Below are 17,835 nucleotides of genomic sequence, written 5' to 3'. Positions count from 1 at the left end.
TTCGCCCTCTCCCTCCCTATTATGGATAATTCAAAACAAAATTTTTTAAGATACAACTGTTAGTACTACTCAAGATATATAGACAATAGCATTCATTATGATTCTCAAAAAATTGTCCTTTCATAGGAAATAGTTGGGCTAGTAAGGTATTAAGAAACATTTCGGAACCACTTTCTCCAAAGATGTCAGCCAGGCAATAGAGAATTTATAATGCTAAATGTTATGGGTTTTCTTTCTAGCCTACAATGAAGTTTATCTAGCTTATGTGTATATGAATGTATGTATATGTGTATATGAAACATTCTTATGTAGTGAGATCTGTAGCCAACATACAATCCACCAAAATCACATGGGAGAATCAGTAAGAAAAACAGATGGGAGCTCCCAGTGTAATTAGATATTGTCAGAAAAAATGTTTTCCACTTCTCACCTTTCCAAGAGAATGAAGGGAATTTGTGACTAAATAACTGTCTGGTTTCCAAAATCAATATGAACTATGGTATCACCTCCACAGGCTGCAGCCAGCCCACGCTGCCAGACACAGCACACAGCCAGGGAAAGATGTTTCCTCTCTCCACGAGAGGGCAGGTCTCACCCACACACAATTTCACCCTCAGCATCCTCACCCTGGGGCCAGCAGCCTCCTTCTGCTGGAGCTGCTGGGATGGAGGACATTCCACTGTGGGACCACCTGAGGGAAAGGCATGCTTCTCCTCAGGGAGATACGAGGTACCTTGTCATCCTTAATGAGCATTTCTCCTTGTAATACTGCTTTTCAATTATACTGATATATAAACCCTGTAGTATACTGAATTCATACATATATCTTCAAAAAGACTACATAAATAATTTATACATTTTTGTTGAAGAATTTAGATTAAAAAAGGAGCATTTTTCATAAATAACTTCAGAGTGAAGATTCTAGTGTAGTTGCTTCCTCTCCTTCTAGTAGTGTTACAATTCTGCTGCTTTTATGTTCCCAGACAAAGCCAAATGCAGCTCCTGGCATCTTTTGTGGTGTGCAATGTTTCTGTGGACGCATTCAGAAAGAAAGAAAAAATACCTACATTAACAACATTTCTCCAGCTACTGTGTCCTGAACAGGATAAAAAAACCCCACAGGAGGCACTGTAGCTTCAGAAAAGGACAACTTTTCCAGGCCACATGAAACTGGAAAAGTCTTTAGTAACAGAATCTTCATGAACTCAAGCAGAACCTGAAAATGAAGGTTCAGTCCTGATGTGCTCTCTTCAGAGGCTGAGGAACGGACAGGGAACCTGTCCAGCCAAAAAACCTGTTACCCAAAAAAAACCCCTAAAATAGAGATGTCCTTATGTCACCCCTTTTCCCTCTATGTGACCATCCCACTGGCACTACCCACTGCTACTGGCCTTTACAAAAGCAGAAACAGATCTGTTGCCATTCTCCCAATTCTTCTTCCCCAAATTCTTCTTCCTCTTTCTTAAGCAACTGGAAGGGTGCCTCAAAGAGAGTAGGTTATTTTCCTGATATAAATAAAACCTCACCACTTTCTAACATATCATAACAGCAGAAAAAACTACACCTGAGAAGAACAGAGAAAAAATCCATTTGTGCCCAGGTATGGCCTTCAGTTGCGTGCTGAACTGCACTGTCTTTGTACATGGCTGTTAAAAACTGCAGAAGGAGAAAATGGGAAAGGGAGCCCACAATCTGTGTCACATGGGCTGATCAGGAGAAGACATGGTGTTTGTCAAAGACTTCAAGAGCAAAAGATACAGCAGAATAATCTCTCAAGAATATCTGCACTATCAGGTTAACAAAAGAAAGAGGAAAAATCTTACTCTCCATTTAGAAATCAATAAAGAACAAAGCTGAAATATTTTTAGCCTTTTTAGACACTAACCCCTCAACAGTGACTCCCTGGGCTTATCCATACTTAACATTTCACCCAATCAAGGCAGCAGAACATAAATCCCATCTTTATGGGAAGGCCTAATGCGGTACAATGGAAACCAGCTCTATTTTGCAGGGAACAGCATCATTTCATACTTATGGCTGTTCACTAACACAGAGTTGCATGTTATATAGCCAGCAAATAAATGTGTTCGGTTAAAGTCTGAGCTTATATAGCAACTAAATAAGAGAAGAATACTCCAGATGGCAGGAGGGTAGGAAGCCAGGCTCACCAGCCATGGTCAGATTGCATGGAAGGTTGTCTTAATGTAGGAGTGGAAACAGATGAGGAAACGGAAGCAATAACGGGCTCAGAGACAGTCAGGAACTGGAATTAACCTGAATTCATTTCTTCCAGAGATCACATGTCCTGCCCCAGTTACAAAATGTGGGAAAAGACAGAGAAAAGAAAAATTGCAACTGCTGCAGACAAATCTTGCTCTGGCCTCTGCAAAGGCACTAAAATAAACTTATGCTCCTAGAACTATCTATTAAGCTGCATGAGCAGTAAAATCAAGGGAACATACTCCATGGTACTACTTCTAAAGTTGCAGCCACTTTTTATACCCTGCAGCACTTTTTCTGAAACTCCTTTTTTCTTTTTCCCAAATGTTCTATATATGCCATCATATATATCTATATAGAGGGCAGGTGTTAATGTCTGTACATGTGCTGTGCGTTTCAAAATCTGTGTCTTTAAAAAACCCAAATCCAAAACCTTGCAGTGATATTAAGCCATGCAATTTCTAGCTACATTTCTCCACTTCAGACCAGACAAAAATAAAAATACTATATTAAATATTCACATCTGAAATTTATAATGGTAGCTGTATTAAAACAATTGCATATAAAGAGTAAAAACGTTTATCAGGAGGGAGAAACTGGTTTGGGATCCAGGGACTAAATAAACATTCTACAAACAGACACAAAGGGTTCCCACTAGTTTCACCAACCAGACTTTAGACAAGAAGCCAGCAAATGAGCACAAGAACTTTTATTAGAATTGGTTCTTTAATACGAGGTAAGAAGTAAAACATGACACAACCTCTGAATCTAATGTCCAAACATTAAGTATTTCTTTGTTACCTATAAAGGACAAGGTGCTAAGTGTTAATAACTAGGGTGTGTAAGCATATAAATACAGATTTAAGGTAAGGTTTCACATGCAATTGAAAAATCGCACGCACAGTACAAAGCAGGTATGGTTGCATAGGCTTGGGAGTTCCACAGAGCCCCTCAGCAGACATTTGAAGTATGTTCAACTTGGAAACAGCTTACACACTTTTCCTTTCACTCTGAAAATAGGAACACTCAAAATATTAGACTGCTTTCTAACTATATAGTTAGCTTATACAAATTAGCTTTCCTCTACAAGCTACTAGATGAAACCTCACAATGAAAGCCAACATACACACAAAAAATTAGCAAATGTCTGGTTGTTCATGTTCTGCAAATTGTGCAGCTATGCAAGTATAACCACTATCATTTATCATTCTTCAAATTTGTACACTGGCCAAAGAAACAAGGAAGCCAAACTGCCTACCAAGCAAGGAGATTTGCACAGACCTGGGACTAATTGGAACAATTTAAAATTCCTCTCTTGCTTAATTTTTGAGACAGAAGTAACACAGATGAAAATCCAACTGACACTGTAAAATAGTGCTTAAAGGAAGGACAGCATTCAGGTCACACATACAAGCAAAACTCTTTGTCACTTTGTTTCTGTATTAGAAAATTCACAAAATTTAAGTGACAGATTCCAAACTTCATAAAACTGTTTTTCAGACATGTCAGATAATCAATACAGTAGAGAATTCTAAAATGTCATTTAACAACCTTTCCATTAAAATACCTGAAAAAAAAAAAAAAATAAGGTGTAGGATTCAGGAATATGTCTGAAAGGCTCCTGTACAAAGAAGCTAATGGTCTAGGAGCAGGCACAGATGCAGAGAGCCTGCAAGTCAGAAAGCCTCAAGGTCACAAGACAGAGACCGTTTCTTTCCTGGTAATATCTTTGTTATTAACCCTTGATAATGCATCTAAACTGCACATAAATTTTATTAATTCACTTTACAAGTAATGTAACAGATACTGTCAAGGTCTGTAAATAGAATCCAGCTTCTTAATATCCCAGACACATAACTACATTGCTCACCCCCTCTAGCAAACTGCTTTCTGAGAGACATTCCAAAAATGTGTTAGGCTATGATTTGTAGTCATTACTTTAGTTTGGGTTTTTTTTAGGAATCCCAACATAGGAATCAGGTTTAATTGCTCTTACCTGCCTTACACTCAATAATTACCCAAACCAAGGGCAAAGTGTATGTCACAGTGCCTCCTACATGCTGATCTACACACAAGCTGACTGCCCCTTGTCTATTATCCTTTTAAGTCATGGGGAAAATATCTGAAAATAATTAATAAAAGCCCATGATGGTATGTTCATAACAATGAAAAGGCATAGAAAGAGGAAACATTCTGTCTGCCCCTATTTTGACGCCACTTAGGTGCAGTTCTTAAATGAACTTCTGAAATAAGTTACTCAAGTTTTCAAGCTATTGACAGATTAATGACGAGCTCACTTCATTTGGCCTCTAGTTCCACCTCTATGTGAAGCAAGTAATGTTATTTTTTGAAGTGATGTTTATAGCAGCCTACAAAATGTTTGGAAAAAATAGATAGGTTTTTTTAATGTCGTACATGGAGCAACACAAAAGACTTTAACAAAATAAATGCCACATGTGGTCCTGGATACCACCTCTAAGGCTTCTCATCTCTAACTTTTAAAAGCATAAATATTGTTCAAATAAAAATAAGTTTTCATAACATGAGAGGTCTAAGACTACTTTTAAGTCCTGAGAGAGACAGAATAATTTTGAAAAAACCAAGCTATGGAATTCTAATCAAGTTTAGGTGACAAAGTTCTGAAAAAAGCTTTTATTTGACCAAGAATATTTGACTAGCTTTTCTTTGTTTGAACTGCAGGCAAAGAACATGCTGAAGAAGATTAAAACTTCCCTGGGTTTCTTGGAAAGACAAATGTCTAGTTTTTCCTACTATTAATGATAAGTGCTGTCAATAAATGCATCATAACATTACTGTGGTATTCTCTGCATTTCATATTTTTCTCTTTTATAAAAGAGTATGTAATTTAACTATAAATCTGTCAACTCCAACAACCAATTTCCATAGTTTCTGGTAATTTGCGAGTTCCTCCCAAAAAATTTCTGATAGTCCCTTTCATGTCTCTAAACAGCAGATAAATTCTGACACCACCTAAAAATGCTGAATAAGTTGATTTCATTACAAAATCCCCATATTCATAAATATCCACAAATAGATTAGTAGAATACATGCACATCCTGAAAACTGAGATGGAAGAGATGAAGAATTATAACTGGTTTCTCACAAAACAAGGAAAAGTAGCAGAGATAAGGTATTAATCTGAAAGGAGTGTAGAACAATGTGAATGTCACAGCAGAGCTAGTAAGTATTAAATGTCACTCCTTAGTTTATCCCTTGTACACTGGAAATTTGTTTTATCCTTAATTTCTTCAGTTTTCAAGTTTATAGCTTCATAGGAACAGACTAAAAAAAAGATGCCAAAATTATTCAAGTGAAAACAAAGATTGGTGCTCACTCAGTGCTTAGGCAGCAGTGGATTTGTAGCACTGGTTATCAACATTTGAACTGCTACTTCACCTACTAATTGATAAATCGTTGCTAAAATGGATAAAGGGACCTATAAGTGCCCCAATATTCTATTGGTACAAGGATGAAAAAAATCTGGAGCTAAACCAGTTGCTACACAGACCCCATGGATGTCAGGCTGTGCTGTCAAACAGTTCCCAGCTGAGTCTCCTCACTGGACTCACCTGAGCAGCCCTGCTGGATCTTCTCTAGAGAGACAATTTATGTAAACATGGATGGCAGAACTGAACCCCTTGGAGTAACAAATATTTTTCCTTCTCTACCTTTGTTCAGCCACCTTGTCTGTTTTTCCCTAAAGATCAGTGTCACATTTTCCATTCTCTCTACCAAATTTTGTAATTCCAACAGTGCTGATGCCTCGCCTTCGAAAGATTTATCCTGCAGATTACAGTTTTGTATTACAGCTGTAGAGTTCACTCAAGCCATATGGATCTCAGTTGGTATTTCAGTGCTCACTCTGCAATTTTTGGTTCTCCAAGTGCAATGTGTAGATTCCTATCATTGCTCTAAACAGATAGAACATCTGCTCAATCTGTTTTATAGACTGAAAAGAAAAGGAAGTCATTTTAAGCTATATATGGAACATACATATAAAAATATGAGAAGATTTACAGAGGATGTAACTTGGTACAAACCAGGGATACAGAGGCATCTGTAGCTGGTACCAACGCTGCGACAAATGCCGTGTGCACAGGGATTCAGAGCACAGAAATCTATCAGCTGAGCACATGTAGGTCCTGTAAATCCAGGACTACAGCTGCAGGAGAAGGCAAGTCTGTCTGCATAGCAGGTTCCATTGTTCTGGCAGGGAGATGATGCACAAGGGTCTATTTTGTCCTCGCAAGTGGCTCCTAAAAACCCTAAAAGAAATAAATGGGTTTGATAAGTAAGCATCCTGATATGCATACAATTCTAAGAACTAAAGCAAGTTGAAAGTAAGCCATAGAGAAATCTATATTCCTTTCTTTTTTAATTCTATGAATATTATAAAAATACAGACTTCTTAAACAATAAACTTTAATTTTGCCTATTAACATTCTCTGAAAAGAGATGCTTCAGCTAATGTCATACTATAAATGATTAAGGCAGTGAATTGCAAAAGTATTTTCTGAAACTGACAGTGCTTATCTGCTTTCTGAGTGAATCTGGCTTGAAAAGCAGAGGAGATTTTCTAAAGATCAGGAGCTGGCTAGCCTAGGAAAAAAAAAAAAAAAAGAAAGGCCAAACTGACCTATTTTTCCTCTGTTAACGTGTATGTAAAATGTAACAACCTCTTAAACATAACATGTGTTCATTGAGTTTCAATAGTTTAAATATCTTTTACAAGAACAAACTTCTCATTAGCAGGAGAGACAACGATTTATTGAAACAATACTATGCCAAAAAAAAAAGACATAAGGAAAGGGATGCTATTGCAAGGGAACTTTTAATCAGATGTAGGGAAGAATTATGTTTTAATAAATTACAGTAACTGCAGCTTATATCTTTACATACACATACACCATGTATATAGTAACACAATGCATGGTTTTTGTATCCCAAAGCAAGTCAGAAAAGCATATTCAAATTCTAGAACCCTTTCAAATAAAAGAACCAACTGTTCTTTCCATTCAATTATATATTTTTAATAAGTATTTGGCCCTTTTGTAAAGACCATCACTTTCCAGGCTTAAAATTCCCTGGAATATCTTATATTGTAAAAAAGCTCTTAATATTACAGTAGAATAATAAGCAAAGTTGAGTAACCCACACAGAGCATACTACAGATATCTACTCACAGAGTTAACAAAACTTATATTAATGGAACTAAGAAAAGCTGGGGAGGCCACAATTGCTCTGTGAGTGCCAGAGTTTTTGGATTTTTTTGGTCACAACTGGCAGCAGGATTTTAGGGGCATCTTCAAAACATTAGGTGCTGGACAAATACCATTCAATGCTGCATCTGCCTTAGATATATCCATAAGAGTTATGGAATGAAAAATATGGAAAAAATAATGTAATTTACCAAAAAAAAAAAAATTTTAAAAAAAGTAGTAGTACCAAAAAAAAGAAAAAAAAAAAAGAAAAAAAAAAAGTAGTATCTAGAAAGATGGAAAGAAAAGAAATAACCTACAGATTGGACTTTTAAGTTTTGTCATACAAACTCTGCAACAGACCAGGAGAGAAAATCAGGTCTGGCAGGGTACAGATGAAGAACAGGCAAGAGCCTTCTGTCCTCCCCGTGTTGCTATCCTATGGCTTCAATTGCTTCATGGGCTTTGTCAGGACCACCTGCTCACACCAATGCTGAACAGAGAGAGCCTGAAAAGAAACTCTGTGGAATCCAATACTAGAGGTCTCTCCTGTAGATGATAACTAACCATCAGGAACTGCAAAGAACAGAAACCCCAAGAGCAAGGATGTAATTCCAGCAATGGTTCACTAGCAAATTAACAAAGCCTGTACTGTTGTAATAAAATCTTGGTCAGATTTAAAAGAATCTGCAAGGACTTTTAACTATTACCAGGAGGAGATCAGCCAGTGAGTCCAGTGAAATCTCTCAAGTAACTCTGAAACCAGATTAAAAAGGTTTAAGGAGATCTGAGGTCACACAGTGACACTAATACAACCTTTGCAGTAATCTTCCCTCCAAAGAGGAGGTTACTGGCAGATGGCTAATGTTTCAAGTGACAAAGCACTTCAAGAACATATGCAGGTTTAAAATACACCAAAACATGTTGCCCTTGCGCTATCTTTGACTGCACTGTGAAATGCATTTAGGTGATTCTGGAAGTTCAAATCCCAAGCATGAGTCAAATATCTGAAAATACTCAAAGCAGAAAATATGGAAATCTATTATTCTGGCATTTCTGAATGTACACTTAAATCCATACTAGTCCAATTGTTGAAAGCAAATAATGCAAGTAATAACTATAAAAATCGAATTCAGAGGTGTATTGACTGGAAACAGAACCAAATTCCCGATGAAAAAAAAAATCACCATTGTTTATGTGCAGAAAAATATCCCCTGAACTGCTCTTCAACCAGATAATATGGACCCCACCCTGCATGCAGGTCATTGCTGGCATCAAAGGGATGTGACTGAAATGCAAAGTCTAGTGGTAATTTGAAAGAACTGAATACAAAATTTGCCAACGAATAATGCAGAAGGTAAAGGGGAAAGGCAATAATAGAAAATATCTATACTGGTAAAACCCAGAGTACAATGTCTGTGCTTACATGGATAGTAATTTGGCTAGTTGTCAAGAAGTATAACAGTCTTAAGTTAGGTGATATGCTTTATAAGTTGCTACAGACCTCCAGGGCAGTGATAGAAACTAGATCAGATTTCAGAGACAGAAAAACTCTGAATAAAAACCAAATTTCTCACCACAGTGGGATTTTAATTATTTGGCTACTGAAAGCAAAAGATCCATGTGCAAGTCAAGGAAGTAAAACATTTTCTGAAGACACTACAGAACTGCCTTTTATACAGAACGGCCACAGGACTGCCTTTTATACAGCTTGTAGAACAACTAACTAATGTTACATTAGACCAAATTCCAAGAATTACAAGTATATGAAAAATTAAGTCTGTGAATTGCAAGAGCTTAGGACTACAAAACTTTTAACTTTGAAATGCAGGGATAAGCACTAAAAGAAATACAAGCTATTTATTATTTTCCCTATAGAAATTTTTCTTGTGAGGAAATAGAAATAAATGGTATTTCACCAGAATTCTGTAGAGAGAAAAAGGTTACTAATCAAAAGGATCAAGAAATCATTAAAACGCTGTAAGATTTTGATTGAAATTCACTCTAGCTAAGTCCTTCTGGATGAAGATGAATAGAGGCTAAACCCATTCAAGCTTCAAGGAGAAGTCTATTAAAAATAAGAGCAATTTGGGAAGGTGCCAGGTAAAAACATTAGATTAGTGGAAAGTACCAGAAACTAAACAGCCATAAAAAATTTTAATTAACAACAAAATGTTCTTCAGGTAAATTAAACTCTCTTACGGTAATATGAAAAATTCTGCATTCTGATCACCAGTAACCTTGGGAAATCTTCCATATGCAACAGCTGTGTGACCCAGTTTCCGGAGATCAAGATTTTAAATGGTTTATTCTATGTAAACCTAAAGAAGTTAGACTGACATCTGCAAGATGTGCTAGAGAAAAAGGCTTTTACATGAACAATGAAGCAGAGAAAATAGTGAAAACCTTGAAATTTAAACTATTCTAAGTCTCAGTAAATAATTTCTGTTCTCTCAGTCAATTAAGATTCGTGGTGACAATGTGCATTTTCTAGCTGCTATTGCAAATCAACACATATGAATCACAACTTAGCATCTTCTATAGCTGTCAAACTCTATTTTCTAAACCACAGAAGCCATTATAAGAGCATTCATAAATTTATGAATTCCAGTATTTTCAGAAATGCCTGCAGATATTTCAGGCACTTTTGCTCAGTGTGTTGCCAGCAGTAGTTACCTGCAGCTACTCAAATCAAACTGTCACAAGTAAAATAAAATCAATGCTCAAATGTGAATTTCAAGTAATCTATATATGTTAAACTCTTTATCATAGCATTGTTTTCGCTCTGTCTTCTTTTATTCTAGAGGATGACTGACATCCATTACTGCTGATGACCATTTTTCAAAAATATATTAAGCCAAAGTAAAATATTTCTGCCCCTTCTGTCCAAGCTGGTGACCTCCACAAAAAGCATGTAGGAACAGCCCAAGAACCCAGGCCAGTTTGATGGGGATGGCCAGCTGAATGAAAGCAATTTTTATCAAAGATTAATGTTTTCCTATAACACAGAAGGCAGTTCATCAGTACTTATAGACATCAAACTTGCAAGGAACAAATCTTCAGAAACATCTTGCAACAGAAGTTTATTTCTTTATTGTAACTGATCTGCACTTTGCTCATTACTGTCTGGCTTTGTTCTAAACCACAGCCCACTGCTGAATCATTTTAATATTATCATATGAGCAAAAGTCACAAAGGGTGAAGTACCTTCAAGTATGTCAAGTACCAAGTCTTTCATTCTATCTAATTTTACAAAATTTGTGTCTGGAAGGAACACATTTCCTCACCACACAATCAGGCAATTTCCATACAGTTGGGTTTTTTTTATTTTAACTTTCAATAAAGATTTCGGTGAATTTGATAACTACATAAATAAGGATCACTAACTTCAACATCTCTAAAACCTATATTGATTTATTTAATATGTGTTTATTAATTTAACATAATGCCATTAATTTATATCAACCAGGGTTTTTTTACATTTCCAATTATTATTTGTCTATTTAGTTCCACTTCAGGGTATTTTGAAAATACACATAACTTCTCAGAAGCTTAAAGAAAATGAAGTAACCAAATTTGTAAACTGATGAGCAGTACCCCAAGCAGTTTAAATAAAATCTATTAATGTTACTGTCAATACAATAGTCTGTTATATACTACAATAAGTGGAAGAAAACGAGAGGAGTATTTAAAAGTGATAAGGATGGAATGATTCTGAATAGAAATTTCAAATATTCATTTTCAGGTTGGCATGTTTACTACATGTAGAGTTTTAGAATGTCTAGAAGTTCCTTTGCATGAACATTTGATAGTAATATTTACTAAATGTATGTTTATTGACAAAATTAATAAAACAATCAAAGATCCCTACCCAATTGTAAGCAAGTACAAGATCCAAACATTATTTTGAAAGTAATAGTGTCAAAATTTTAAATCAATTCTTTGGTCTTTAGTATTACTTGACTTCTTCACTACAAATTCAAATACAAAATCCAATTTTCTCTTTACAAGTGATTCAACAACTTCATATAAGAGTTTATTTTCTGATGTATTTTGGATATTGAAACCTACAGTGCATCCCACAGAAAACTGAATCTGTAAGCATAATGAAATTTTCTTTACAAAAGCACTCTTAAGACCATAAAATTGTCTAAAGAGTCATCATGAATTGTCCACATCTGAGATAGGCTGCTTTTTCAGGGCCTCAGATCTAGCCTTCTGTCAGTTGTCATGTGCTTTTTCATGAACCACAGATCTCGTTTGTAAAAGAAATGCACAGTCTCAAGATCATTCTTCATTGTTTCCATCTCATTCCTTTACCTGCCATCTTTTTCTTTTCCTTGTGTGATAGCTGCCACATTTTCTTATCCTTTTCCAAGCCACATTATATCTGCAGCCTGTAGTTCCTACACAAACATAACCTCCTTGGTTACCTTTCCCCACTGCGCTGAATTAGCAGTACAGAAAGAAAAGCCTTTTCTCAACAAGCGATCACTATTAAGCAGAGCAGAATAGCAGCAGAGCAAGAAACCTCACTTAAATTAGAAAATTGGGGGTTGGCAGGCAAATTTGCAAGTTACTGCATCTGCAATTTTCAATTAACTACTCTGTTGTATTTACAAAAATTACTGAATCTCTTCAGAGATTAAAACCCAAACAAAAGCTCCCAAATTATGCCTCTGTGAAAGGATAACACCTCAAAAGATGTAAGAATGATCAAGGGACAGTCATTAGACAATACATTTTGTTAAATCAACTTTCTTTCCTTCCACAAGATATCTGAATTCTTCAGCTGGTTGACACGAGACCTTCCAGAACAAAATGAAGAAGCAGCAGTGCCCGGGGGCACAGCCCTGCAGGGCCCTCAGCCCAGCAGTGACCCTGTCCCGTGGGCAGCAGGACAGAAGCTGGGCTTTGAGCAGCATATTCATTAACAGGCCATCAGGAGCCAGCAATTAATGACCCACACACAGAAACGCGTTTAGCACACATAAAACAACCAAAAATCCCAGTAGCTGCTCTTCCCAACGTTATTGGAAAGATCATTTCCTGCGCTGCTTCCTTAAAGAGTCTTGAACAGATTTCTTTGGGAAATCACAAGTAAATTATAGATCAAGTCTAACATTTAATAGTTTTCTCCTGAATTTCACTACTATTTATAAGGGAAACAATTTCCAAAAATTTTCCACATGCAGGATCTGCATGGCTGTCAATATGTCAGTCAGTGTTTCAACACAGCAGTTAAGTGTTAAAACATACCACTCTAGAAAGGCAAAATCGGCCTGAAGAAACTACAAATAATCTTTATTAAGCACGTAGATATTACCAGAGCAGTTACCAAAGACTTGCACCCTTACAGCAAGCATTAAAGTACTGGTAGAACAAAACCAACATCCACAGATCAAGGAAGGACAGAAGTATAATTAGTTCAAAGTTCCAATCTTAATTATAAATAACTAATAGGAGGCTTCATAATTGAAAACTTCCACTCATGATAATTTTTTCATGCACAATTTAGGGATCTGTCATTGCAGTCAGCACAGTGTTATGAAAGCACACTCTGGCATTGGGGTGTCCTTGCTTCACATTTACAAGATTTACCAGTAAGAAGCTTTCATGTCAAGAAAGGAATACGTCCAAATGGAAAGGAGAATTAATTTAAAATTTTGGGGAATTGAAATAATTCCTTTAGTTATTACTTTTACACACATTTTAACCAAATGGCCCACGTGCAGAAAAGGGCAAATACTACAAAGGAGACATCTTTTTCTCACATATTTAGTGGACAACATAAAAATCAGATCACACACCAAGTCTCCTCAAATTCATCTCTCTCATCAGTGCTGGAGCCTGACTTCTATTGTAGAAATAAAGAACATTTCTGCACCACATACACACTGAAACACAAAACTCCTACAACACTTCATACCCTGTCGCTGATTATCGCAAGATTTCTCAGCTCATTTTCTTTTCTGCTTACAATTACAAGCTAAGGCACATTTTTTAAAAAATTTAATATACATATCTACATGTCAATATAATTGGAAATTTGGAGGAAAATCAGCACTTTGTATGAGGTACTGGAGAGGAGTTTGCTGGTTACCTTCTGGGCACTGACAGCTGAATCCATTGAGGTGGGATGAGCAGGTCCCTCCATTCTGGCATGGCTGCTGGATGCAATGATCAATCTCTGACTGGCACAGCTCTCCAGTGTAACCTACAAAACAGCCCACAGTATTCAGAGGATGGAGCAAAAGCAAGGGTTTACCACTAAACATACTGCTCAGCCATCCAAATAGTACCATTACTTTTCTTGAATCAAATTAACCAATATATACAATAGAATCCAGGACAGCCTCTTATTTGTTATGAGATTTCCAATTAAAACGTATACTTCGCAGGAGAAGCATACAAAACCAGCAGAATTCTAGAGACTACATCTGTGGTATTTTACCAACAGCAATATTCTGACATCACCAGTGAACTGGCAATAGATTTTGGGTCCTCATTGGTACTCATATAACCAAAAAATAAGTCATTTTTGTATGGTTTTCAAATGCAGCTTGAATCCCAAGTCAATAATATTTAGCAAGGCTTTAAACAGAACTTAAGACTATGAATTATTTGTGCATATGCTGAATGACTGTCATTTGCTCCTACTTCTGGGTTTCAAGAAGAGTGTTTATTTTAAGTGGGAGCTGTGAAGAACTGCTCAGCACAGTTGCAAACTCTTCCAAATAAGCTTCCATAAGTTCACAAGCTACAGATTGTGTGTACTGTACTATTTGACCATAAGTTTGCTTTGTTCCATATGTCTGATGTCTGTAACATATCCTCAAAAAATGAACAAACTTAAAATACAATCTAAATTATTTTACACTCTGTACCTAAATTTCATAACAAATACCACACATTCCCCTTTTCTAATTTTAATTACTTCCAAGAAAATATCTTGGATGCACGACTGAAGAAAAAGCTACATGCTACACCCAGGCACATCTTATTATTTAAAAGGAACCCTACAAAAATTATTAATATCTTCCATAATGGGCATATTTAACCAAATGGCTGGTGTCAAAGGCTAGTAAGCTATGATTATCACAGCTATGAACAGGTATAGAAGAGAACGACCCCAAGGTGAGCCAGAGGACATACATGAACAGGATTTAGCTGATGCAGGAGAGAAAAAGGAAAAAGAAGGGGGAAAACCCCCCAAATCAAACAGGGGGAAATCAAACAGGGGGAAAACACCCATGGTTTTATTAAATAATTATTTTTAATGTAATCAAAATTGGTATGTTTTTTGCGCACAGTAAGACCCACACTCGTTTAAATTTATGATTGCACCATAAAATAGCTGTCAACACAGAGTTGCTACAGCACTACTACAGACAAACATCCATAAGATTTTCTGTGTACCTTCCACTTCTACATGCCATAGAGAGCTAAATCATAAAACTATTCTCTGCAATGCAAAACCTGGAAAAAGAAACTGCTGTATGTTGTAAAATGATTCTATTAAATCACCTAAACTGGAGGGAAAAAAAAATGAGGCAGAAAGCCAGAAATGTGGTCTCATATGGCAGGTCCTCTTGACTGGGTTGAAGCACTTGGAGGGAGGGATCTCAGCTCCACTCCAGAAAACCAGTTATTTTCTGTAATTCTAACTGGTCTCAAATTCACATAAATTTTACAGAAGCAACAATGAAGTATTATAGAAGACTGCATGCACTGAATTCTTTCATCCATAGGCTTCACAGCTTTTTCAGTTTGCACATTCAGCTGATTATTTTTATAGATTGTAACACAGTATTAAATGTGCTTAAGTCATTTAAGCATTCTTCCATCTTTGAACTGTTACCAAGCTTGTGAAGGTTCAAAATTACCCTGGAATTCAACATGTATCCAAAAGAATGTGGCATGAAGGCTGAAATGATTATGCTGCTCTGAATCTTGGTACAAGAATTGGTCTTCCTGCAATTGTCATTACAGCTTGCAGGGAAACTCATTAAAGATAATATCATATTGCACATTTATAAGTATAAATATGTCCTATCTTATTACCACCTGTAGTGCATGTTTTGTCCATCTGAAAGAGAATATGATTCAGGAATAGCATCCCAAATACGTTGCAGGGACTAGAAACGCAGAGGTACTGAATAATCACCAGAGAAGTGGGGGGAAAAGCAGTTTTTTGCTGAGATACACAGTAAGAATCATGACACCTCTCTGTTTTGTGCTGATATTTAACTTCATAACATTTCCTTCTATCAGAATTTGGGAAACATGATCATGTTCACATATAAATGTTTCTGAAACTTGCATATGGAGACATATAGGATAATTAAACTCTTACCTACAACTTTCCTTAATATTTGTCATATGAAATTAATATTTTTTAGAAATTCAAAGATAAATTAAAACAGTTAGTTTTCCAGACTTTTTTATAGTGTGTGGACACAAATTCTGGTGGATACAATAATTATGGGTAGAAACACAAACCACTGAACTTAACAATGATTGAGCCATTTGTATGACGTAAGACATTTGATATTAAAAAAAATGAAGAAGAATTATTTTTTAAAAAACCAAAAAGCTAAACCTAAGCTTATGTGTGGTGGTTACAGAACACTTCCAGGAAAAAAAAAAAACCTGATAAATAATAAGCTAATAAAATAAAAAACTAAATTTTGCTCCTGTGTTTTTAGTAGGTAAAGTTCCATGAGTTATGATTAATTCCTTCCTGGGGCTAAGGTTCAGACATGTGCTTTCAATGGCTTTTTTCACCAATGAAGAACCTTCCACTGCCCTTATGTTGTTGTTGCATTTTCTGTCTGTTCTGGTATCAGAAGTTGCACAGTTCACTGCTCTGCAAAAAGAGATGCACCAAATGTCAAGCAAAGCTGCATTATTCGAGAATTCAAAACCTACCAGGCAGGCAGCTGCAGGTGAAATTGTTCCTGTCATGTTTCTGTGCTACATCAGTGCAGGTTGCATTGTTCTGGCAAGGCTGGCTCTGACAAGCATCAAATTCTTCACACAGGGAACCCTTATATGCATCTTCACACTCACAAAAAAATGTTGCCTAAAAACAAAGAGGATATGTACTTCACAATAAATTTTCAAAGATGATGTTTTCATTTAATACACTTCTGCACAAAGATGGTTTGGTTTCCCTGTTCATAACAACAGCAGTTCCCATAAATACATCAACTGAACAAAGTTACTCCTTGAAATACTAAATCTGCACCAATTCTTCAGCTCAAATTTTTAATGATGTTGGGTCATTTCATCTAGACAAGGAGTCTGGGATCAGATCCATAATATGTAAGTCATTATACATTTTTTCTTCCATTCCAGAAATTAGATTTATAGGCTGAAATAACTGTCAGAAACAATGTGCAGTTTTACTGCAACAAAGCCCTACTACAGATATGCACTCTTTACAAGGCAGGCTCCCAGAGTGGTACTTCAGCAGTAACACTCCCTTTACAATTCTGTTAAAATATGTCTTCTTCTGAGTGTATTCATTACCATTTCCAAACTTTGCTACTTAATAAAAATCAAGACCACTACACCTCCTAAAGGTTTAAAGTACCCACAAAAGGCATGATCTGGCACATTGCTGTTGGTAATAAAATAATTCAAATGAAATTTAAAAACTCTTTAGGTAACTAAGATTGTCAAGGAAGTCCCCAAGAAAAGAAGCAAGGAAAGCTCTCTCCTCTGTGGTATGCATTTAGATGACATCTGAATCTTGGTTCATCAAACACTAGATGGCAACATCACTCACTCTCATCTATTCCAAAGCCAGATATTCAGTGCTGGAAGGCAGCTGTCCCATGCACAAACATTGGAATGCAAGTGCAGAACACAAATGGAACTAGAAACAAAGGGATGGGGACTTCTGGTTTTGCTTGGTTTTGCTTCATATGAATTAAGTCACTTAAGCTGTGACTTAAGTAGAAAATAATCATCTTCACCTAAATAAAAACTTCACTCAGTAAACTCCAGATTTCACTCTTCCTTACAAATATCACATTGGTAGAGTTACACAAGAATAAATATGATACATCTTCAAAACTCAAAACTATGACTATGTTATTTATCAGGAGTGCCAGAAGCCCTCCCTGAGTGTACAGTCTACACATGTTCTGGAATTTACCCCAGCCTCTTCACAAAACAGCTCTGAGTATCTCACACATCACCAATGACAGGTTTACAAAAAAAGGGAGTAGCTCAACAGAAAGGAAAGACAGTCAAGCAAAAAAGAGTCAAAATTATTATACTCACATAGCACAGTAACTATCTTTAAAGTTTTATCCAAGAGTTTGATACAGGGATGAATTTACCATAAAGAGTACTTAACAAAATGGGGTTTGAAAGCTGCAAAAGA

The 17,835-nt window shown here is 36.3% G+C and overlaps 1 protein-coding gene across 1 annotated transcript in view; it reads right to left on the bottom strand.

Moving 5' to 3' along the window:
* Positions 1-17,835, bottom strand: part of DNER (delta/notch like EGF repeat containing) — a 113,384-nt gene that overhangs the window by 16,444 nt on the left and 79,105 nt on the right. The window contains exons 6-8 of the mRNA XM_041475700.1: positions 16,371-16,524; positions 13,543-13,656; positions 6,282-6,506 (exon numbers count right to left, since the gene is read on the bottom strand). Of these exons, the coding sequence (XP_041331634.1) occupies positions 6,282-6,506; positions 13,543-13,656; positions 16,371-16,524 (493 nt within the window). The remainder of the gene's footprint in view (positions 1-6,281; positions 6,507-13,542; positions 13,657-16,370; positions 16,525-17,835) is intronic.

The sequence above is a fragment of the Pyrgilauda ruficollis genome, unplaced genomic scaffold, assembly GCF_017590135.1.
Source record: "Pyrgilauda ruficollis isolate IOZ18807 unplaced genomic scaffold, ASM1759013v1 scaffold36, whole genome shotgun sequence".
Lineage (NCBI taxonomy): Eukaryota > Metazoa > Chordata > Aves > Passeriformes > Passeridae > Pyrgilauda > Pyrgilauda ruficollis.
The sequence above is the reverse complement of the archived record's forward strand: the minus strand, read 5'-3'. Positions and strand labels throughout refer to the sequence as shown.